Source organism: Mercurialis annua, linkage group LG2 (assembly GCF_937616625.2).
Source record: "Mercurialis annua linkage group LG2, ddMerAnnu1.2, whole genome shotgun sequence".
NCBI classification, from domain to species: domain Eukaryota; kingdom Viridiplantae; phylum Streptophyta; class Magnoliopsida; order Malpighiales; family Euphorbiaceae; genus Mercurialis; species Mercurialis annua.
The window spans coordinates 51,463,839-51,487,675 of record NC_065571.1 but is presented as its reverse complement, the minus strand read 5'-3'; the positions used below and the strand labels follow the sequence as shown (position 1 = coordinate 51,487,675).

The 23,837-nt window shown below is 32.6% G+C and overlaps 3 protein-coding genes across 3 annotated transcripts; 2 read left to right on the top strand and 1 right to left on the bottom strand.

Moving 5' to 3' along the window:
* Positions 1-1,332: 1,332 nt before the first annotated feature.
* On the bottom strand, positions 1,333-3,560 carry LOC126666684 (cytokinin riboside 5'-monophosphate phosphoribohydrolase LOG8). The gene is made up of 8 exons (XM_050359523.2): positions 3,454-3,560; positions 3,100-3,228; positions 2,654-2,751; positions 2,492-2,522; positions 2,156-2,255; positions 1,969-2,039; positions 1,737-1,880; positions 1,333-1,593 (listed from the first exon to the last, which is right to left on the bottom strand). The coding sequence occupies exons 2-8, from the start codon at positions 3,214-3,216 to the stop codon at positions 1,501-1,503; spliced, it is 654 nt and encodes a 217-aa protein (XP_050215480.1). The 5' UTR covers positions 3,217-3,228; positions 3,454-3,560; the 3' UTR covers positions 1,333-1,500.
* Positions 3,561-13,771: 10,211 nt separating this feature from the next.
* On the top strand, positions 13,772-18,003 carry LOC126670042 (mitochondrial carrier protein CoAc1). The gene is made up of 7 exons (XM_050363694.2): positions 13,772-14,672; positions 15,056-15,141; positions 15,232-15,439; positions 16,342-16,474; positions 16,956-17,140; positions 17,347-17,475; positions 17,757-18,003. Exons 1-7 carry the CDS (start codon positions 14,475-14,477, stop codon positions 17,853-17,855), a joined length of 1,038 nt encoding a protein of 345 aa, XP_050219651.1. The 5' UTR covers positions 13,772-14,474; the 3' UTR covers positions 17,856-18,003.
* Positions 18,004-19,396: 1,393 nt separating this feature from the next.
* On the top strand, positions 19,397-22,603 carry LOC126669717 (IQ domain-containing protein IQM4). Its single transcript, XM_050363258.2, has 8 exons — positions 19,397-20,106; positions 20,206-20,320; positions 20,512-20,577; positions 20,695-20,783; positions 20,865-20,952; positions 21,110-21,340; positions 21,516-21,617; positions 22,030-22,603. The coding sequence occupies exons 1-8, from the start codon at positions 19,703-19,705 to the stop codon at positions 22,417-22,419; spliced, it is 1,485 nt and encodes a 494-aa protein (XP_050219215.1). The 5' UTR covers positions 19,397-19,702; the 3' UTR covers positions 22,420-22,603.
* The last annotated feature ends 1,234 nt before the right edge of the window (positions 22,604-23,837 follow it).

The following is a 23,837-nucleotide window of genomic DNA, read 5'->3' as shown; positions in this document are numbered from 1 at the left end:
TGGTCCCAAAAAAAGCCATTTCAAGTTCATATAATTGGAAAAAACTGTTGACATGGATGGAGAATGCATACTAAATCAGGACCCCCTCCAAGGAGATATCCATGTGGGTGGCAGTTGTCACCTTCAAAGTGAAGTCCGCATACAGGGGCGGATCTACTAAGAGACTAGGATAAGCTCTAGTCCGAGCTGCCATTAGAAATTGTCAAGAGAATGAGGTATAAGAATACATGTAAAACAGTAGAGATAATCATAAAACATGAAGAGTTTATCAGTGAAGTTGTGTCGTGTAAGAACCGCTGTCTTGACAATAAAATTTTCGGCACAATGGAGGTCTAGATCTGAATAAGTCGTTCATATTATTTCGTAAAAACAATTTCCTCAAATCATGCACATTGATACTCATCAAATCAAGAAACGTTTATTCGCAACAGTCAATTATATAAACATTTAAAACCAAGAGTGTCTGTTTCATTACAAACTCAAAAGAATGTAGGGGTTTTCGCTACGTGCGATAAGTAGGGTTTGTAGTAAACATAAGATTAAAAAAAAAAGTTAAGTCCAGACTATCGGAAAGTTAGAAATAGATTAAAGGTTAAATCTAGACTGAAATAAAGTCTTGGTTCCTTCATAGTACAGATGGCATTTCCACAAGCTGACAGGTCAGTTGGGCTCCTAACATTCCGGACAAATTGGTTTGGAATATATCATTCTGCCATCCTCAGTTATTATATTAAGCTTCAATAATGCAGACATAAATTTCTACTCTGCTTGCTACTTTATGAATCATCAATGTTCCACTCGTTTCCAATTTTAACATTTTGAAAAATTTAAAATTTTATTTTTATAATATATTCTCATAAAAAATGTTCTAACATAATTCAACGTTTCTGTTTCCGTTCAATATAGTGAATTTGCAGCCATTGAAGTTGGTTTCCTTTATGATTATCTGCTAGAAAGGTAGCATCTGTTTCTCTCAATAAATGTGGCCAACAAATTAAAAAAGCAACTGATAAGGATGAAAAATCTAACAAATAATTTAGAGTTGAAGATGTCAGGAGTTGTCTGAGCCTTTAAAAATAGTGAAATGGTATTTTTCGTATCACACAAAAATATAGCACCCGATAAGTTTCCGTGCGACATAAGTCACTAACTTCTCCAATAAATATCAATGATCTGAAACTTCATACCACAGTGGTGTCATATCATTGCATATAAGAAGATGCTCTAGAACTCCTTACCATCAATTCTCATTGAACAAAAATCTTTCAATCAGTAGAAATGCTAAAATTTGACCACTTAACAGTGACTTGAATGACCATAAACCAGAAAATGTTGACAAAACAGTAAGGAACTTCTTATATAATTCAAATCATTAAAACGACAAGAAGTACAGAGCCATCAACAATATGGGAGCCCATTCAAAAGAATTCTTGTACACATTACTTGAGGGACAATCAATCACTTCAGTAAAAATTGTAGGCGAAAAACCTACCACAACATTTACTGTGCATTCTGCTGGGTTGGATAATTCTCTAGTTGCACCATATTCCAGCTTTCAGGTGGAGCAACATGTTTATGAGAAGGAGAGTGTTGCTGAAAACAATTCAATACAGCTTCAATTTGCAGATTTACTCATAAAAATCCAGAAGAAGAAAATATTTCTAGCCCCCAAAATCCGTATATGGGCTTTGCATTGAATGAAAGCATAACAACTATAGAAAAATTTAACTATATACCTCCATTTTCTCCAAAAGTTCTTTGGCTGTGGGAGCAGAGACAACTAAATCACGAGCAGCGGGCTTAATGAAACCCTCTCGAACACCATTGTCAAATAAAGCAAGCAAACTATTATAGTAACCATCGACGTTTAGCAGGCCAACCTATCCAGATTAATCGACCAGTTACAATGTAAAATGAAACCGCCAAAATTAGATCTTCGGACATAAAGATAGACGATTGATGAGTTACCGGTTTTTTATGGATACCAAGTTGTGACCAAGTTATCATCTCCAGTAGTTCTTCCATGGTTCCATATCCGCCTAAAGCAATTAAACAATTATCAGTACTGGGAACATGCTGCAACAAAATCCATAACCTTAAAAAATTTGGAACATTTTTTTCAAGTGCATAAATTAAGGTACTTAGTTCTTTCTACCTGGAAGAGCAATGAATGCTTCAGCTTCTCTGGCCATAGCAGCTTTCCGCTCATGCATGTCGGAAACAATTCTTACTTCTCCGACGGTTTCCCCTGATATCTGTAAGTTCCCAAATGAAAGAAATTTAGAACAAGCAAACACAATTCTGAAACCACTCAATTGTCTAACCAAAAGAGGCTAGAACCTATTATAAAGCGTTTCATAAAAATTAATTTAAAAAATGAAGCATCATCACGATAAAAGAATAACTTACTTTTACAGAAATAAGCGAAAAACTACATCAAACACTAAATAACTAATCAACGAAAACCAAAACCAAATCAAAATATATTTACCTCAAGTGGCATGAGTGCTTTCGGAATGATCCTGCATTCAAATACCAACAATTGACTCAATTTTGTGATGAAATAAGGCCAACAAACACCATGATTACAATTAACGACATTTCAAATTACTGAAAAACAAGGAATTAAAGAGTAACGTTCTTGAATGTTTACCCAAGAACATGGCAGCCTCCATCATACACTTTCTGAGATATCAAACCCATAAGCCCAACACTACCTCCACCATACACTAGCTCTATCTTCCTTTTCACCTGTAATCCACACACTCATTATATTTAACATCCACCATTTCATATCAGCAATTAATAATATGATATAAAGATTACATTTAAAGAAATTATGTTTAAAAAAAATTAGACTAATAAAATATTCACCACACATTCAATAAAACAGCACATTCAAACAAATACAAGTATAAAACAGAACAAACCAAAATTTCATAACTGAACTATAAAGATCAGAAAGTTTCATTCTTTTAACCAACCCATTATCAAAAGAAACCACCTTAATGTAATTCATCAAATACTTAGCTCAAAACAAAACTACCATGTTTAGTCAATGAAACAATAATAATAAAAAGAGTGCAGATTAAAACAAACCAGTTCATCACCCAATTGAATAGCAGCATCACTGAAGATTTGTCTATTGCCAGAGTTGCTTCCACAGAAAACACACATTCTTTTGAACTTGCTCCTGATTATATTATTTTCTTCCATTGTCAATCTTCTCTATAAAACATAGGACAATAACAAAACAAAAACAACAAAAGACAAAATTATAATCTGGGCCAATCTTGAAATGATAAAAAAGAAGCAGAATTATAATCTGGGTAATCTTGAAATGATAAATATATAGAAGCAAATAGAAATTCAAGAAAGCAAAACATAAAAAAAAAAAAAAAAAGTCTTTGTGTTTATATAAATTGGAGGAGAAGAGGCATTAGAGAAACCCACATGTTGTATTCCTTTTGTAATCCAATGTGTAGTGTGTCGGCTTTTAATGATTTAATAATATTAATATTAGTATTGCAATCAAAGTATGTCACGTGTCTACAATCAATTAATGCTGAATAATCAATTTAATTTGTGCTCTGCAGTCAAACCATTTAAAAAGTTTGAAATTTAAAGATTCAAGCGGTTTCAATATCGTAGTCTCAATATTTATGTATTTGGGTAACTTTTTAATGTTTGAAAAGCCCTATTCGATGACTGTATCAAACAGCTCTCATCATTATTCTAGATTAGTTCTTTCAATTTGTTGAGGAACTATTCCTTTATGTAATTTTCATTTTATCAATGGAAGTTTTAGCCTTTGAGAAAGAAAAAAAACCATTTAAGCCAAATGTTATAAAAAGACCAACCTTTCACAAAAGTTTTACAAAAAATTTGACCTTTCAATTTTGTCGATTTTGGCCAAAAACAAATTATTTGGCTTCAATTGTGGCCAACTCTCAATTTAATTTCAATTTGTCTATATGGCGCTTATGTGGCATGCCAAATATTGAAAGGTCAGGAATTTTGTAAAACCAAATAATCCATTTTTTGCCAAAATCGACAAAATTGAAAGGTCAAGACTTTTGTGAAACCAAATAATCAGTTTTTGGCCAAAATCGACAAAATTGAAAAGTCAGGACTTTTGTGAAACTTTTGTAAAAGGTTTGGCCTTTTTACAACATTTGCCCAACCATTTAAAAGGAAAGAAAAAAAAAAGATGCACTGAACTTCAGTACTATATGGAGTAATCTGACTAATATGGCAGTGTCTTAAAAACCAAACCGGTAAGACCACCGTTTCCCGGTTCGACCGGCTAAATGAATTTTTTTAAAAATAAGATGGAATTAGTTTTAAGTATTTACCGGCAGATTTTTTCGTCACTAATTCTCCTATACAGTTCAACAAGGGATTCACCGGTTCAACAACAAGTTTACTACCGATTCAATCTTGTTTTTCCGGTTCGGTTCGGTCCAATCTAGTTTGACTGGAATTTATGTTTTTTAATGTTTTGGACTGATTACTGGCCGGTTGTTAGCTTAATTGATCCGACCGGTTGGTCCAGTCCGATTTTTAAAACGCTGCTAGAAATTAAAATTCAAATGCTATAAGCACAAAGCACTGGACAATATTTTATTAATATCGTGGATGATGTTATTTCCACAAGCATTTCTTTTTTACCAATTATCAAAATAAAAATAAAAATAGAAAAATTAGAAGACAAAATTAAATCTTAAAAATGTCCCTCTCGTCGTGCTTATGCAGGTGATTATATGAAGTACACAGGGGCGGAATTAGGAATTTTACCATGGGGTGGAAATTTGTACAAAATAAAATTTGAGGGAGCTAATTGCATAAAATTTAAAATTAAATAATCATACTTTTTTTAAAAAAAAATTGAAGGAGTAATTTTGAAAACAAAACATATAATTACGGGGGCGGTCGTTACTTCCGCCATAAGGCTGGTTCCGCCCCTAGAAGTCCAGTGCCAGAGTTATTTCAGATTGGGTAGCAAATCTCTCTCAAAAAAATGCTTAATTGATTTAAGCCTTTTCAGCTCCAGGTAAATATTGATCTGCTTAAAGGAGGCTAAACACCCACAAGTAATACTGGTATGAATTTCTTGATTTTGGACTTGTGATATGAGCCTGTTTTCTGATAGTTGTGGCCATAAATCTAATCAGTAAGAAAAATATGTACAACAAATAGGAGTGTAAATGGGCCAAGTCGAGTCCGAATTAGGCCAAACTCGAGTGTGTTTTACAGGATCGAGATCGAGATTAAGCTCGAGTTCGAACAGTATTCGAACTACTCGAGTTTGATCTTGACTTGGATTTAATAAAATTTAAAATAATTATTAAAAAATAATCATATTTGATACGTTTTAATTATTTTTAAATATATAATATGCAATTCAATTCCATTTATACGGTACACACCTAAATATAAAGGTATACAAATTTATTATAATTATAATAAAAGTATTATTATTTTTTAAATAACAAACTCGTTTAGTTCCATCTAGTCTCGCGAGTCTCAGTAATTGATATTCGAGCTCGGCTCGAGATTAAGTTCGAGTAGTTCGAGCTCGCTCGGATTTTTTGAGCTGACCTCAAGCTTTTTCTGAATCGATCTCGAGTAACTTACGAGTAGTCAAGCTCGTTTACACCCCTAACAACAAAGATAGCGATGTATTAGAGAGAACGGTTAATAAAAAAAGCATTGTTTAAAGTAACACTATCAATTACTTATTGATAACAAGATAGATGGAACAGTTACAAAACGCCGAAGATAGTGCGTTCCTCATTATAGCTATTTGTACATCGACTTCACAGATCTAAACTGGGCATTGCCCGAAAGATAGTTACCCACTGTCGAGTATAGACCAGCTGGTAGATTCAACCAGTGGATACGATGTATACTCGTTTATAGATGTCGCCCAGGAATATCATCAAAACTCCATAAAGCACAAAGAGGATGGGGAGCAAACAAGCTTCATAATTGACGATGGAAGATACTATTACAAGAAAATACTATTTGAGTTAAAAAAAGAGATACGAGTGCCACGTATCAGAGGCTGGTGAATTGTGTTTTCAAGAATCAGATGGTTAGAATATGGAGGTTTACGTGGATGATATCATTGTAAAATTAAAAAATATTGAAGATCATGCAAAAAGACCTTGAAAAAATATTCCAAACATTGAAAATAAAATCAAACTCAAGTTGAACCCGGATAAATGTACATTTGAAGTACCAGCAGAGAAGTTTATAGGATACCTCGTCTTGCAAAAAGGAATTGAGGCCAACCCATAAAAGATATACAAGTTACTGGATTACTAAATACCGTCTTTTTTTACTACCCACCGCCCCTACAATTTACCCTTTTGCCTTTTTCCCTATTCCTATAAAAAAAAACTAAAACCTCTTAATGCATTCAAACTAAAATCATATTCTACATGGTTGTCCCCCTTCAAGGGACTGTTTCCGGCTGCAACCGGAAACGTCGCAGCCGAGTTTTTTTGTTGAAAAAAAATATAGAATATTTTTTTTTTGTAATTTTAGTTATTTTAGAAACTTAATTGATTTAATATTGACCGAATGTTAGTAGTATGACTTAATATTTTTTCGTACAGCTGAATCAGAATCTGTGACCGAAAAAGACTGATCGTTGTAATCAATTTTGTCACCGCCAAAATTTTCTAAATGAACCTGCACAACATAAATAATTACGTTTAACAATTTATAAAATTTAAAACAATTTTTTTAATAAATATACTGTCGGCGGCGATATTGTTCGCCGCTGCCGGCAGAAGGGGGGGGGGGGGGGACGTCCCTCCGTTTACAATTCGTCGGATAATGATTATCGACGTTCGAAAATAAATTTTTCCGGTTTTTCCGAAAAAAAATCGTTTTTTTTTTTAATTTATTTAATTACTTTGGGAACGTCTCAAAGGGACATCCCTCCACAAGGGACGTCCCTCCTCATGGGGGAACTTCCCCAAGTCCTTCCATGAGGAGGGACGTCCAACATCCCTCGATATGGAGGGACGTTGAAGTCCCTCCATATGGAGGGAAGTCCCTCCGGAACGTCCCTGTAGTAATTAAAGAAAAATACGTTTTTTTTGGAAAAGTCGAAAAAATTTATTTTCGAACGTTGAGAACCATTATCCGATAAATTGTAATTGTTGTCCGTCATTTTAATCAACTTATTACATATTTGTTCGAATGAGTTGAGAGAATTTTTTGATTTTAGTTTTACTAGAAGGGCGAAAATGTCTTTTGTATGGGAGGTGTTAAGTAAAAAGGGGCGGCCAATAGTAAAATCCACAAGTTATCATAACTATGAGATCGCTTAAGTCAGCTTGGAAAGTATAAAAGTTGAATAAGAGCATCCACAATAGGCTCTCTATTAGCTTAATACTCTTTATTATAAAAAATGTAACCTAAAAAATATAGTCCAATGGACTCTTTATTATTAAAAATAAAAATAAAGAGTGAATTTGGCTCTCCACATTTAGAGAGCCAAATCCAACTCTCTATTTTTAAAAAACACGTGTATAACTAAATGAAATAGTACTTCCTTATTTGTAGGTAAAAAATCTCTTGTATTCATTGTCTTCCTGTTTTCAACATAAAAGCTTCATATACCATTTTTTTTTCATTAATTTAGGGACGGACAACAAGATTGTCATTGTGCATTTTTGGGATGAAAACAATTCGGGTGAGTTGGTTAGTCAGTCGTTCCAAGAATCAGAACAATGGACATGGATGCTTACTCAGAGTAGGAAAGATCACAGCTATTGATTCAAAGATTCTTGTTGGGGGTTTCAATCTGAGTGATCATTACCCATATCAATCCCTTCCTCGCTGTACATATTCATACGCAGATGCCATGAATAATCTATATCAACTTCCTTGACCCGAGAGATTTGTGTCCGTAATTAGTGACAACAATTAATTATGAATCTTTTATCTAGTGAAGGTTTGTAAGGATTAGAAAAAAGTTCCAAGTCTCCACTATAATAGGAGCTTCTCGCTCTGCTTACTCCATTTGTATTGAGATGGGAGTGCAGAAATTGGCACTTCTTTCTTTTGTAATTGTCCTGTTCAAAATATGCATGAGATTGGAAGGGACTTGGTGATTGCTTTGTCCTGAAAAAAAAAATACTTATCATATTGAACTGAATGAAAATGAGAGAGTTCATCTTTGATTTGCAAGTTTCATCAAAAAAATTATATTTCAAAAGAATAAAATTTTCCTACAACCTAGGTTGTAGAAAACTCCTACAACCATTGACATGTCATTTTTTGAGTGGTCATCTTCAATGCATTTAATATATGTGTAAAATTTCAACTTGAGTTTCTATATTTTATTGAAAGTTATATTTTAATTATTTAGACTATTTTATTTTTTCATTTTTCCAACTATATTTCTTATTAACATTTTATCATGAATAAAAAATTAAATTAATAAAATTTAATTCATATATTAATAATAATATAGAATATTATAACTTCTTTTAATAATTTAAAAGTTGCTATTATACCCATTACCTAAAATCTTTTTACACCAAGCCAAAATAGTTGCAACCATTTTTGCTAAAGGAACAACAGAAATAAACCATAACCATTTGATAGTGATTAATAATTAACATCTGCATAATAACCAATAATCGTAAAGAACACAAGTTGAAAAGACTGTAATCAGCTTATTCTTTAGGTATGCATAACCCAATTATTATTTCCTAAAAAAAATTAAACAAAATTAATTGCTAGAAAAATTACATGGCGTCACTAATGGAGGGTGCTTTGAGTTTATGACAAGTTTGTAAATTAAAATTGTTTTTTTAAGCTAGATAATGAAATTAAGTTATAATTTTTTGTTTGTTAGATAAATTGTGGCATTGATTCTAATGTGGCTTTAGGATGTGCTATTGGTTGTCCTCAAAATTAAGGTAGATTGCAGGTAAGAGAAGTGGAAGAATTTGTATTTGTTTATAAAGAACTTGTCAAAAGAAAGCTATAGAACATAACAAAAAAAACACTGAGATGCGTACGTTTAGTATTCGTCTAAAATTCTAAATACTAGTGTTATTAGAATGAAATCTGGCCATGTTGGGATAATAATAGGCGGCATATGGCAGCTTTTTAAATTGTAATAGCTAAATTAAATAATTGACCAACATCAAACTGGTTTATTAACCTTCAGCTGAGAAGGGAGTACAGCATGTGTCTCAGCCTATGAGAGGCTGCCACATGCTGTGTTGCAGGAATTTCCTGCTGCCCAGGCAGCAGGAAATTTTTATTCATTTCAAAATGCAGTATGGATCATTATATTGTTAATGAGAAAATCTGAAGAAAAAAAAATCAAATAACCATTAAAGTAAATAAATTTAAAGAGTCCATTGAAAAGAGGTTATATTTTTACTTTCTATTATTAAAGATGCTCTTTATTTATTTAAAGATGCTCTTTATAATAGAGAGCATTGTTGGAGATGCTCTAAGAGAATTACAATATTGGGGTGCTTGTGTCATGCTAGCACAGAGATGTCTTTTTTTTTTCAAAATCCTAAGAAACGTTAAAAATTTCCGATGGAATCACGAGCCAAATGAAAAAAAAAAGAATAAGACAAAAAACCCTAATTAGAAAAAATGTCATTTTTTAAATTATTTTATAAATTTGGATACCGAGAGAAACTAGCTAAACATATGTGAATTTGTTGTAATTATTTTTCTAAATTATAATAATCTCTAAATTATCCCAATAACTTGTTGTCATATAATTATTGTATTTTGGCTTAATTGAAAAACAAGTGATTTAGCTCATTTAAATAAAATTAATTTCGAAATAAAAAAATTATTGATTAGTGATATTTTTTAATTATTAAAAGATTGCAAGGAAAATTAGATGCCAATTAAAACCGTACAACATAGGTGCCACCTACATTGAACGACTTATGATGTGAATTGGGTTCATCAATATTTAATACTGATGGCATTCATGGAATCATATCTGTTTCTATAATGCAAAATGCCGTCTCATTCATACCCAAATTAAGGATCAACAATGTAATTTAAGTGTTTATTTATTAGTGATAGTTGATTTTAAATTTAAGTGTCCTAATTAAAGATTTATTTTCATTTTAGAAGTTTGATAACTATGTAAATATCTCAAATCTCCATAACTGAATTAATTTTAGCCATCTAAATTAAATTACATAGTTTTGATAACAATAATAATTAATAATTTTCATACTTTTAATATTAAAAATAGTTTATAATAATTATTAAAAAATTAAGTTTTTAATATGTATAAGTCAAATAAGTCTATCAATTATGGACGGTTAGTATTATATTTTGATTAAGTTTTAAATATATTCAATATTGTCATATGAAATTATTTAGGCCAAATGTTGTAAAAAGGCCAAACCTTTCACAAAAGTTTCACAAAAGTCCCGACCTTTCAATTTTGTCGATTTTGGCCAAAAACTGATTATTTGGTTTCACAAAAGTCCCGCCCTGTCAATTTTGTCGATTTTGGCCAAAAATGGATTATTTGGTTTCACAAAAATCCTGACCTTTTAATATTTGACATGCCACATAGGCGTCACATAGGCTCCACATAGGCAAATTGAAATCAAATTGAGAGTTGGCCACAATTGAAACCAAATAATAAATTTTTGGCCAAAATCGATAAAATTGAAAGGTCAGGACTTTTGTGAAACTTTTGTGAAAGATTTGGCCTTTTTAAAACATTTGGCCAATTATTTAAAGTCAAGAAATTTCAACATTCTTCAACAAAAAGAAAGACAAAATGTAAATTCTTCAGCATAAATAAACTAGTACTATTATCTAATTAAACAAAACTATAATTAATTAATTATCTCAATAATCCAACTGAAGATACCTATATAAACTCAACAAGTTAGATATGATTACTGAACTTCTGATCTGAAAATCTGAAATACCCTGAAAATGTTGCTCCTCTGACAAATTAAACAACCCCCAAAAACAGTTAGATATTATTATTTTTAGAGTTTTTCAAAGAATGTTTACAAAAAAACCCTCAACCAAGGGATTTTACTATATTAAAACATGCACAGAGCTGTCAAATTTTAGCCATTCCGCCTCTTAACCTCATCTTCTTCACAAATTCTATTTTCTTGAATCCCAAACAAACAAACAAACAAAAATCTTTGTTTTTTTTTCTTTCTCAATTCTTGATTTCTAAAAAGAATACAAAATTTATAATCAAGATTCAAGACTGGTTTAAAACGTTTGGTTTAATCAGTTATGGGAAGAAAATTTCCTCTAGCTGATGATTTATCGATACATTCTTGGCATCAAATAGTTTCCGTTTCTCTTCTCATCGCCGGAATGGCCGCCGTCATCGCCATAACCACAGCATTATGCGGCGTTAAATTCCGACGACGATCAAAACCAAAGCCATCGCCGCCGTCAGATCAATTATCTTCGTCACCTTATTCCAATTACACCCCGTCAGAAAATTTGCATATAACGAGTCCGTTACCGTTACCTACGACACCATCAACCCTAAGAATAAACATTCAAAGATCGTCTCATCACCATCAACTTCAACAACAACAAGCGGAAGAATCAGTAAAGGTACGAGAAAAAGAGCATCATAACAACATTATTACGCAAGACTCTACGGTACCGGCGCCGGTTAAGAGTTTAAAAGAAACATTTTCTTGCAAGAACCTGTTAACGAAGTCCGCTTCGACGCGGAATTTAATGAAGAACATGAGCATAAAAATGCAGAGAAGTATGTCAATGTCGAAGAAGGAGAAGGATCAAGATAAGAACAATAATCTAAAGCGGGGGATTAAGTTGAAAAATGAGGACTCGATATGGACGAAGACGATAATATTAGGGGAGAAATGTAAAGTTCCGGACGAAGATGATGAAGAAGCTGTGATATATGATTCGAAAGGGAAAAGAATTTGTACGTATCATCCGAAGACTCCGAAATCTTTGCCGGTATCCCGGCAGAATTCTTGTATTGATGTTAGTGCAATTCCTCATCGGCAAGATTTCGGAGATGATAGAGGAGATTGAATGTCTTTGTTCTTGTGATTGACATTTTTTGTTGGTAATTTTGTATGTTATCAGATTCAGAGATGCATGCAGTTCTTAATTTGATTGATTAATTAGGTTTGATTTGATGATGATGATGATGATATGAAATGAAATACTAAGAACAAAATTGGGGAAAAACAAGAACATTTGCCTATTGAAATGATTTTAATTTTTTTTTCCAGTAAGTATTGAATTAAATTTAATTGAATTTACTTTTCATATCCAAACTTTAATCGGAGTCATTTAACAAGATAATTAAATAGTTTTATACCAATGGACTCTGGAGACTGCACTGAACCAATCGTTCAATTCTTGCTGAACATGCCTAAACCATTGATTTATAGAGGTGCCATGTAAAGGAATTTTTGCAAGAATTGAGAGATTTGAATACATCTACCACTAGACCAAGTTTATATGAATTGGAGTATTGTTTATTATTGGTTTAATGCTAACAAGATAATTTACAATACAATTCTCATAATAAATTAACTTGTTTTTTTTTCATAATAATTACTAATACTAACCTGTTTGGATCAGGAGATTTTGGAGGTATAAAGTCTATAAAATTTGAACAATACATAATTTTCATTGAAATTCTTGTTTTGGTAAATAAAAGTATGAAAATCCATGGATTATGAAATCTCTTATACCTCAAAATTTCTCATTTAAAATCCTATTTCCTAGGTAAAAAATTAAAATTCAACATGTTTTATGAATGATGAATTACATTAAAATTTGACTATTCTAAATATATCTTTATAAATTCACAATTTTCATATTTAATCTAAAAGATAGAATTTATAATCCACATATTTTACATTTTATGGATCTAAAATCCATGAACTTTAAAAAAAATGTCAATCCAAATGGTGTTTTACTTATGTGTTATTTTACCTTGTTTGAAATAATAAGTAATATTTTAAAATTATAAAGATAAAATATTCTAATGAATTTTATAAATTTCAAGGAAAAAAAGATAATTCATATTCTACGTAAAATATTACAAGATATATAAAACTTATAGAATAAAGAGAATTTCAAGTAGAAAGAATGTAAAACTAAATTTATAATTTTACTATTTTTGTAAATATTATATAATAATAGTCTATGTTTCTATTTTTCCACTTAACTTAACTTTTTTCCGTTTTTTATTAAAAATCAAAAATCAAATTTTTAGAATAAAAAAAATTAAAATCAATATTTATAATAAAGTAAAATTAAATTTTAAATTTAAATAATCAAAATCTTTATTTTAAATGCATATTAAAAAAATCACTAAATTTTAATTTATTGATAAACTGTTAGTTTGAATCTTTATTAAATTCATTAGAGCTAATATAATTATCAATATATATTCCTCTACCACAATAAAATTAAATAATTTATTTAATTATATCACTTGCATAAACAATTATTAAATAAAAAATAAATTATGTTTCAAAAGAATATTAAAATTTGGTACTTTTTATAATTGTTTTATTTTTTACAATGTGGATGAAGTGATATTAAAATTTTGTTATATCTCAATCAAAATATGCAAAGAATCTGGAGAGGAACAACAAATTCCTTCATTCTTTCAACCCCCTATATTTTTTTCTTCTAAAAAATAAGTCCTTCCTTTTTATTTGTTTTCAAAAACTCCTCCTTGGCCGTTAAGAAAGTGCGCAATGTAAGTCCAGCTAATGCCGACACGTTAGCCGGCGTTTTATAAAATTTCGCTTTCAACAACGTAGGCATTCAAAACTACCTTTTCCTTTTTTTTCCCAAAGCAAGGGAACACAAAAGAATCCCGAGAGAATCAGAATCGTTAGAGGAATCTCCCAATCTTCTTCCTGGTAGGTTTCTCTAACGATCTCTACGCATAATTCGTCCTCAATCTTTACTAATCTCTCGTGGGTTCAAATAATTGAAGATTCGGTTCAATTTGATCCTTGATGCTTCTGGGCATTTCTGTAACGTGATCAATCAATAATCATCGACCCTTCTGCTTTATTTGATTAAAGCCATTGAAATTCTCATCTGGGTATTGCTTAATTCTGTAATTTCCAGCTTTTTTTTTATTTCTTCGGTTGAATAATGGGAGAATCGAAAAATTGAAATCGGATTTGATTAGCCTGAAGTGTGTATATCTGTTGATGAATCTTATTGTAATTGAAGAGAAGAAAAGGCTTGTGAAATTGCCCAATTTAGTTCTGGGTATTATTCTCAGGCCATTGGATTTGAATTTAGTCATTTTACCGTTTAAAAAAACGGCATTTTCTTTTTGTATCTCTAGAGATAGATGGGATAAGGAGTTTTTTAAGCTCCAGGGTGGATAAATTTTAGATTTGTCGACTTCGCGCTGTTCTTGGTGATACAATAATTTGGATTTTAGCTGGAATTTTATGAAGATGGATTCTTCACAAGGGTCTGCGTTATCGGCTAATATGACAGGCTTAGTCGATGGTTCTCCCACTTGTAGAGAGGTTTCTTATATTGATAGTATGCCTGTTTATGTTAAGGAGCTCATTTCTGGTGGAGCTGCTGGGGCAATTGCCAAGACCGCTGTTGCACCCCTCGAGAGAACTAAAATTCTCTTGCAGGTGAACTATTTGCTTCATTGTTAAAAAAATTACCTGAAATATGTTGGGTAGCAGTCATTTCCCTTTCGAGTTGATATGTATTTTGTGATTATGTAGGATCCTGTACTCGTTAAATGATTGATGTTGTAAACTGCATTGATGTTTTTTTATGCTGGAGCATGCACTTACTATGGTGTTGCTGTTGTGAAGTTGAGCATCACTTTCGTTTCCTTCATAAAGACGCTTTTTAATGCAATATGATGCTTGTCAATGGGACATTTTTTTCTAGCTACCTAATTTGTTCTTTTTTCCATGATTGTATTGTTCTTAATGTTCAATCACTTTTTCTGTTTCTATGTAGTTAGTTTAGTTATCTTTAGTCCTAACTTTTCTAAATTTTATAGACAAGAACCGAGGGGTTTCAGTCTCTTGGGGTGTTTCAATCCTTGAAGAAACTGTTTAAGCATGAGGGAATTCTTGGCTTTTATAAGTGAGTTCTGTTATTTATTGTTTTCTCATGTAGCTTATGTTGTCTACCACTAAGAAATTTATTATAATTCGTGATTATGTTTTCTATTAGGGGTAATGGAGCTAGTGTTATTCGCATTGTTCCTTATGCGGCTTTGCATTTCATGACATATGAGCAATATCGTGGTTGGATTTTGGATAACTGTCCTGCTCTAGGTTCAGGACCCGTTGTAGATTTACTAGCTGGTTCAGTGGCTGGAGGAACAGCAGTTCTGTGCACATATCCCTTGGATTTGGCTCGTACTAAGCTTGCATATCAGGTAGTTTTATTGCATAGTTGTTAAGGAATCTACTTTCTTCAAGTTTGTTTGGTAATGGTAGTCTCTCCAATCTTGGTTTGTGTGCTAGCTAAACCTTGTGTCATATTGTTAGTAACTTTGGTACTGTGATGAACTATTGGTTTTTGCATCGTAAAGCTATGAATCATGGATTTATGTCTTTGATGAGAAATGATTTTACTTGTTATCTATCTACACTTCAGCACAATTGTTTTAACTGAAGTCCCAAGTATAACCGAGCAATAAGAATTATATAAAATCATAACAATGTTGTCTTTTGATCAAAGATATCAACTTTCAAACTACTGTTTTTGAAGCTGTATGAACTTTTAGAATCTATTCTTTGGGGATATTTTTTGTTTTATTAAATTCTTAATTGATTTCTTATTGTTAGGGATAATAAAATCATACCTGATGGTTCCCCTAACAATTTAAATTTTTGGATTAATTGATTATTTGACATGTATGAAAGTTTCTATGATCGAAATGTTTAGAGTTCTACTTTTGGCAACCTCCATTTGGTTAATTAAATATTTAAGTATAAGATAATATGGATTTTTTGCTTGTTTACACTTTAACCCCAATGAACATTTGCAGTGTGGGTGTTGGACATAATAAAATCGTAGTTAGAGTCTTAGCTACCAGTTTAAATTTTTGCATTGATTGGTTATTTGACACCTATAATGATTTTGCCCCAATACTGTTTTTGCGGTGTCATCCTCATATTTACATTTGCAATTTGTGAGGTTGGATTGTTGAAATTGAAAATGGGACAAGGATTTATTGTATGTCTATCAATCTTTTCTGTTTGAGTGATTCGAAAAGCTTGGATAGTTTGTTAAATATTCTTCTTCTCTCTTTAATTTCAATCTAATGTTATATAGGTTTCGAATACAAGTGGAAAATTCAGATGTGGTGTGAAAAATATATGCGCTCAACCTGCTTATGGTGGCCTGAAAGATGTACTTACAAGTGTCTACAGAGAAGGGGGAATGCGTGGACTGTATCGAGGAGTGGGTGGGTGTATACCAATATTTTTATGCATAGATTACAATGCAGTCTGGAAACATTCACAGCTGGGGATGACTTCCAGCCAGGCCCAGGCCCAGGCCCAGTGCTACTCAAGAGGGCTTGTGCCAGCTGTCACGTGGCATAATTAAATAATTTTTGATTTACTCTCTGACTCAGTCAAGTCCAACTCAGTCTCTATTGGATCTGTTAGCCTCCTTTAACTTGTATGGTTGTCTGAGGCTTTTATCAGCCTGATTGCTGGAATAGGCTTGAGATATATAATTGATGGACCTTCTGTTGGTCCTTATTTTAGGTCTAGGCTTTGGCCAAGCTATTCCCTTGGGCTTGGTCCCTTCTTTGCTGAAATATGCTATGAGATTTTATTGAAGGGTCATAGTTCTTTAGGAATTTATGTTTTTCTTTTTCTGACTGATATTGATAACCTATTATGTATTTGATTTTTAATGATTGTGTGTTGTTTAACCAGGCCCTACGCTCACTGGAATCCTTCCTTATGCTGGTTTGAAGTTCTATGTTTACGAGGAACTTAAGAGGCATGTTCCTGAAGAGAAACAAAACTCAATTGTGATGCGTCTTTCATGTGGAGCACTTGCTGGATTACTTGGACAGACCTTCACATATCCATTAGATGTCGTTAGGAGACAAATGCAGGTATGCAATGCTCGTGTACATGTTGGAGTTGGTATCTGTTGGTTGTTTTGCACATGCATAGTATGTGGAAGTGGGACATCATTTTGATGGTTGAAGGGATACCATAATTTTTAGACTTGAAAGTGTAAAATGGCAGAAAATATTGATATAAAACTCGCCTTATGTATATGGAAGTTAAGAAGTAACTCTTGAATGTTTTATGTCAGGTTGAGAATCTTCAACCTTCAGTTCAAGGTCACAGCAGATACAGGAACACGTGGGATGGACTATCTACTATAGTCCGCAATCAAGGATGGAGACAATTATTTGCAGGCCTCAGCATTAACTACATTAAGGTAATGCTCTTTGATACAATACCTCGATATACTGTCCGTTAACTAGGGATTTACGGCCAACTAGCTCACAGGTGGATGATTTACCTTCTTGACTGTTCCAAAACATTGTAATGTTGTTGGTCATCAATTATAAGCATACCGAATCTTTAAATTGAATCCAAATTTAGTTATCTGTTATCATAGGTAATTCATTCGGATAATTTTTGTAGTTGTTTATCTCTATTTGACGTAGGCCTTAATCCAGCGTGTTCTTTTGCTGACAAAGTTCATTTCATTCTCAGATTGTCCCATCTGTAGCGATTGGCTTCACTGCATATGACACGATGAAGATCTGGCTTCGAATTCCACCACGACAGAAACCCCAAGCAATATCAGCATGATTAATCTCTGACCAGTTAAGCTAATTAGATGGACTTTGTACTTGTCGGTAACTAATACCTTATAGTTTTGCAACTTCAAATTAGATCACCATTTGTGTTTTCTGTAAAAAATAGTGGCTTTAGTTTAATGAAAAAACTGTTTGATCTATGTTTATCCTTTAATTGTTATAGGTGAAGAGTCGCATCCCTTCAAATGTTGTCTTTTTGTATGAAATTAAAATATCTGCATCCCATAAATTAATGCAATTGTTTGTCAAAGCTGTAAAACTATAAATATTCCAGCCACTGAAAGCTGATAAATTAAGTTGGGATAGAGCTGGTGGAGTGGACCACAAGTGCTGTGATTTACTGCTTAAATAACTTAATTTATAGTTGCATGCAGTGCTTTAGAAACCCAACTGGTGATCAAACTGATATGGTTTTCGGTTGAACCGGTGACCGAACTGGTATGACTAATGGCTCACCTGCCGGTTTAACCAATTCAATTGCCGGCTCGGTCCGGTTTATTCCGATCCAAACCGGTTGGATTTGATTACTGTCTTTTTGGGTCAATTGGCCTAGGCATGTGGCCGCTTTCCGGTTGAAGTGGCTATTTCAGTTCGGTTCGGTAATCATTGGTTTAAAACAATATTTAAAAAAAAGTCGAATCCATGGTTGAACTGTTGTGGCCATCAATTCAATTAGTTAGATAAAAAAAATATGTTTATGCAATTTATATAAGACATATATATTTTTTTGTAGATCAAGTCTATTGATAAAAAATTAGTAAATATATCATATTTAACTAATAAATAAAGAGGTTGAATGGTATGGTTGGTTTTTATAGAATATTCGGGCTGCACTGAATTTGATATTCGGTTGAACTGATTGAACCAACCAATCCGGTTTGATTTATTTGTTGACCATCCGGTTTTCAGGGCCTCGTCCTGATTAATCCGACCCATGTCACGCACCTGGCATGGTGGGTGACTCTATCAGTGGGAATTTTCTGCATTCATAAGACTCGAACCCGAAACCTTACTTAAGCAATATCAAGCCGCTTACCACTTGAACCAACTCCCATAAAACACTGGTTTAATGCATATTTAAGTCGATTAGGTAGGTGTGGAGGAGGAAGTATTGAGTAGCTACATGGAACAATATGGTCAAGTCCAAAGACTTGTTCAATAATATGGACCACAGAAGCCTTCAATTATTGGCTCTCAAAGCTTATCAATTTGTTATACTCAAATTGAAATTTTTTTTGTCAATATCATCTAAATAACACATGCTGACCCCAGAGCCTCAACTACCCTAGCAGCCAAGCAACTCCACAAAACGACACCATCTTAATTTCCAAATTGATGCCGTCATTTCCTTCTAAAGACGTGAATCATTGATGTTTTAATATCAAAAATCATTATAAAAACAATCATGATGTACATGCAATTTGATAAACTTTATATTATATCAATTTTAACAAAAAACACACATCAAAATGGACACAACAGAAGAACTTAACAAGAACAAAAAAAACAACTAAATCAACTCTAATTATATTTGGTCGTATAAAACATGCTTCATTAGCTAATTATGAACTTCTGCAATCTTTCTTTTTATTTTCCTTGAAGCTGTATATTTCCACACACCAACTTTGATTTTTCAAACTTGTAAATAGCCTCTATTTAAGACCAACCCGTCTTCTGCATTTTTTAGGTGAACCGGTTTCTTTTTTCAATCTAATAATATTGAATTCCAAGTTGGTATTTTTTGATAAATTACATTAATTATATTCTTATTGGCTGATTGACTGTTTCTGATACCAAACAACAGAAACAAAACTTATTATAAAAAAAGTCTACTGCTGAATGGGCCTTTCTCTTTCACTGCTAATTTCTGCTTGGAATAATATAATCTCTCTCAAGTTCTTTGGAACAACAGACACCATTGATAAGGTTATTACAAAGGGTTCTGTAGAAGAAGAACAAGAATATCCAGGGCAAATTATGCTAGAAAGGTCACTGAGCTTCAAGAATTGGGATGAAGAAAAACCTGAAAAAGCTTCTGATTCTAGAAAGTGTAATAAAGTTCATCATCAAGAAACGATTCGGATAAAGAAACCGACAATTATAGTTCCTGAACCGTTTTTGTTCTTTTCTCCGAGACCACTGAGTGAGCTTGATGCTGCTGCAACTACTGTTCAGAAAGTATATAAAAGTTACAGAACAAGAAGGAATCTTGCTGATTGTGCTGTTGTAGTTGAAGAACTCTGGTTTGTTGATTTGTCATTTTATTTATCTATACCTGTTCTTGATTCTTTGACATTTTCGGGTATAATTGAGTTTATTCTGATAAAGATGTGAAAATTCAGGTGGAAAGCTTTGGATTTTGCTGCTCTGAGGAGAAGTTCAGTGTCATTCTTTAACATTGAGAAGCATGAAACTGCTGTATCAAAGTGGACTAGAGCTGCCACAAGAGCTGCTAAGGTAAATCAAGAAAATACATTCTGTTTGATGCAGTGTCTTAAAAACTGAACCAGTATGGCCACTAGTTTTTAGGAAAGAACCGAACCGGACTGACATTCGGGTCTGTCCGGTTCGGTTCTTAATTTGCTAGTTTGATGATTGAAATTATGTGTAATATTATTGTTATCTTGACGTAAGATTCATTGTTTCAGGTTGGGAAGGGGTTGTCAAAGGATGAGAAAGCTCAAAAATTAGCATTACAACACTGGCTTGAAGCTGTAAGTCTCAATTTTTCAATTTCTATCTTAAATTAGCATTTGCTGATTTAGAGTCAGAATCAAGAAAAAAAATTTGGATCATAAAATCCTACTTGACTGTTTATTTTAATTATACAGATCGATCCGCGGCATAGATATGGACATAATTTACATATGTACTATGATATTTGGTGTGATAGCAAGAGCCCTCAGCCTTTCTTTTACTGGTATATATAAAAAAATCTTCTTATAGTAATAATAATGTTTGTATTTGCTGAACTTAACATGTTGTTCTTGTAAAATTGAAGGTTGGACATTGGTGATGGTAAAGAAATAAACATTGAGAGGTGTGCAAGAAATGTTCTACAACGAGATTGCATCAAATATCTTGGACCAGTAAGTCTAATTAAACCTATGTCTGTCTGTAACTCTGTACCAGTGTTTAAAGAACCGGACAGGTTCGATCAATTGAACCGGGAACCAATCATCTGTCCGGACTGAATAGTTTTTTTATAGTAGGCTAATGTTGATAGTTATGTTTTGGTGTTTGCAGAAAGAAAGGGAAACATATGAAGTGAAAGTGGTGGAAGGGAAGCTAGTGTATGGGGAGGACGGGAGTGTAGTGAATACAAGTGAGGGGTCAAAATGGATATTTGTGCTGAGTGCATCAAGAAAATTGTATGTTGGTCAGAAAAAGAAGGGTGCTTTTCAACACTCTAGTTTCTTATCTGGTGCTGCTACACTTGCTGCTGGCAGATTGGTAGCTCATGATGGGATTCTCCAGGTATATACATAATGTTAAAAATCAAATAGATCTAAAATTTTATAGAATCATGTCAAATAGGTCCATATCCAGCCACACTCAATTGGCTTATGAACTAGAATTAATTTATTATTATAATGGTTGTTATGTGAATTATACGATTTAACATTTCAATGTCTCAATTTTCTTCTCACAGGCAATATGGCCATATAGTGGTCACTACCTTCCAACTGAGGACAATTTTAAGGAGTTTATCAGTTTTCTTGAAGATCATAATGTGGACTTAACAAATGTTAAGGTAAACCCTAGAGCCATTTTATGTTCAATTAGACAAAAAATGAATGTTTAAATAAAGAGTCAATTCGGTTCTTAATTTTATAGGAGAATTCATACACGTCAAACTTACCATATTTTAATTATTCAAAATAAGTTCAATTACATCAAATTTTGTATTTTTAAAGCGCGAGAAAAGCAATCGTGAAAATATTCGTAGTTGACATAAAATATTAAACTCAAAATTTTCACTGTTGCTTTAATGTGCTATAAAAGTACAAAAGCGGATGCAATTTACTTTATTTTAGTGAGTTTTTGACTAAATTGTCAAAATAGGTTCAATTTAACTTATATGATTCCAGTTCATACATTTAAAAACCGGGATGACTTTTTACTCTAAATGTTACAAATGCTATAACTTATAATTTTCCTCACAGAAATGTGCAGTAGATGATGATGATGCTTCATATAAGATGGGTAGTGAAGAATTAAACCAAGAAGAGAAAAGGACTGAAAAGGACACAAAAGTAGTTGAAGTAGTTGAAGAAGAAAATATAAAAGTTGAAGCATTTGACATGAGCAAGAGATTGTCATGTAAATGGAGCAGTGGAGTGGGTCCAAGAATTGGGTGTGTAAGAGACTACCCACAAGAGCTTCAATTAAAGGCACTTGAGCAACTCAATTTATCACCTAGGGTTACTCTTCCTCCCAATTTTGGATCCTCTCTTCCAATTCATTCACCAAGGCCCAGCCCAAAGATAAGAGTCTCGCCTAGGCTTGCTTATATGGGCCTCCCTAGCCCAAGAGTTTCTGTCACTTCTGCCTAAGTTGGATCTTTCTTGTTGAAATGTGGATATATAACCTTTTTTTCACTAGAAGGTAACATAAAAAGTTGACTCTTCTTATTTTATTTTTTTTGAAATCTCTTGTTCTTTTTATTGTATTCTATTTGATTGTTCTAGTTTTTTTTTACTCTCAAGTATATTGAATAAAAGTTTTACTTTTGTAGTATTCTTTTTTATCTCCAACACATTACTTATAGGATACATACTCATGTTATCTTAACAACATTCGGTTATATCGTGAGTTCAATTCCTCCCACAATCTTTTATTATCGCGCAATTATAACATAAAGTAATCATATACTCCCTCCGTCCCACAAAAATAGGCAAAATTTCTATTTTGGACGTTCCATAATAGAGGTAAAATTGCTATTTTAATTTGAATTGTCAATTTAAATTACCACCATTGTCCTTCATTAATTTCAACCACTTTTACTATATTCTCTTAATCATCATTAATTATTACTTTATCCAATATAAAAATTAATAATAAACTTAGTTATTGTTCCCAAAATAGAATAAAATATCTATATTATTAAATTAAGGGTATAGTAGGAAGTTGCCAATAAATAACTAATTTAATTTATATTTCTTAATTTTTATACAAAGTTAGTTAAGCCTATCTTTGTGGGTTGGAGGGAGTATGTGTATAGTAGTTAGAGATGAGCAAATATTAACCATCATCGAATTGACTAATGTATTTCGGTTTGAAAATTTGGTTAACTGGAATTTTTCTTTAACTAACTGATCGATAAATATTGATAATTCGGTTAATCTGATTAATTCAATTGATAGTTTGATTTTATATCTTTAAAATTTTTGGTAATACAAACTACAAAGTGTTGCCTAGTTAAGTAAATTCGATACTTTGGATACCATGTTTGGCATTGACGTATTGTCGATGGTCAAAAGTAGCTAGAGTGGTCCATGTGAAATAAGGAATTTGGAATTGGCTAAAAGGATTATTATAAATTTATAAGACAAGGACTAAACTAAGGAGTCAAAATGTTAAATTGTAGTAATGAATTTCTATTAATATAAAGTACAAAGATAAGGCCAAGTCGAACCAGGCCAAAGTTGGCTGCAAACTGCTACTAGTAACACAGCATTCATCCTCGGTGTCATTGCCTGGCAACGGCACTTAACCTTTGCTGTAAAAAAGTTAAAAAAAATAAAAGACAACCAAAGCAAAACAAAAACTTACACTTATTCCAATGCCATTAATTATTGTTGCTTGCATTTCAGTCTATGGTGTGAGCTGTATTGTATGTGGGTGGGTGCAAATTCGCTTAATAACCTGCGGCTTAAGGCAGGTACAGCCACTTAATGAACTTCTCCTGCTGCTGCATTTCATTTAATGCTCATTTTGATCGAGATAAAATTCTTATGATATCATGACTTTG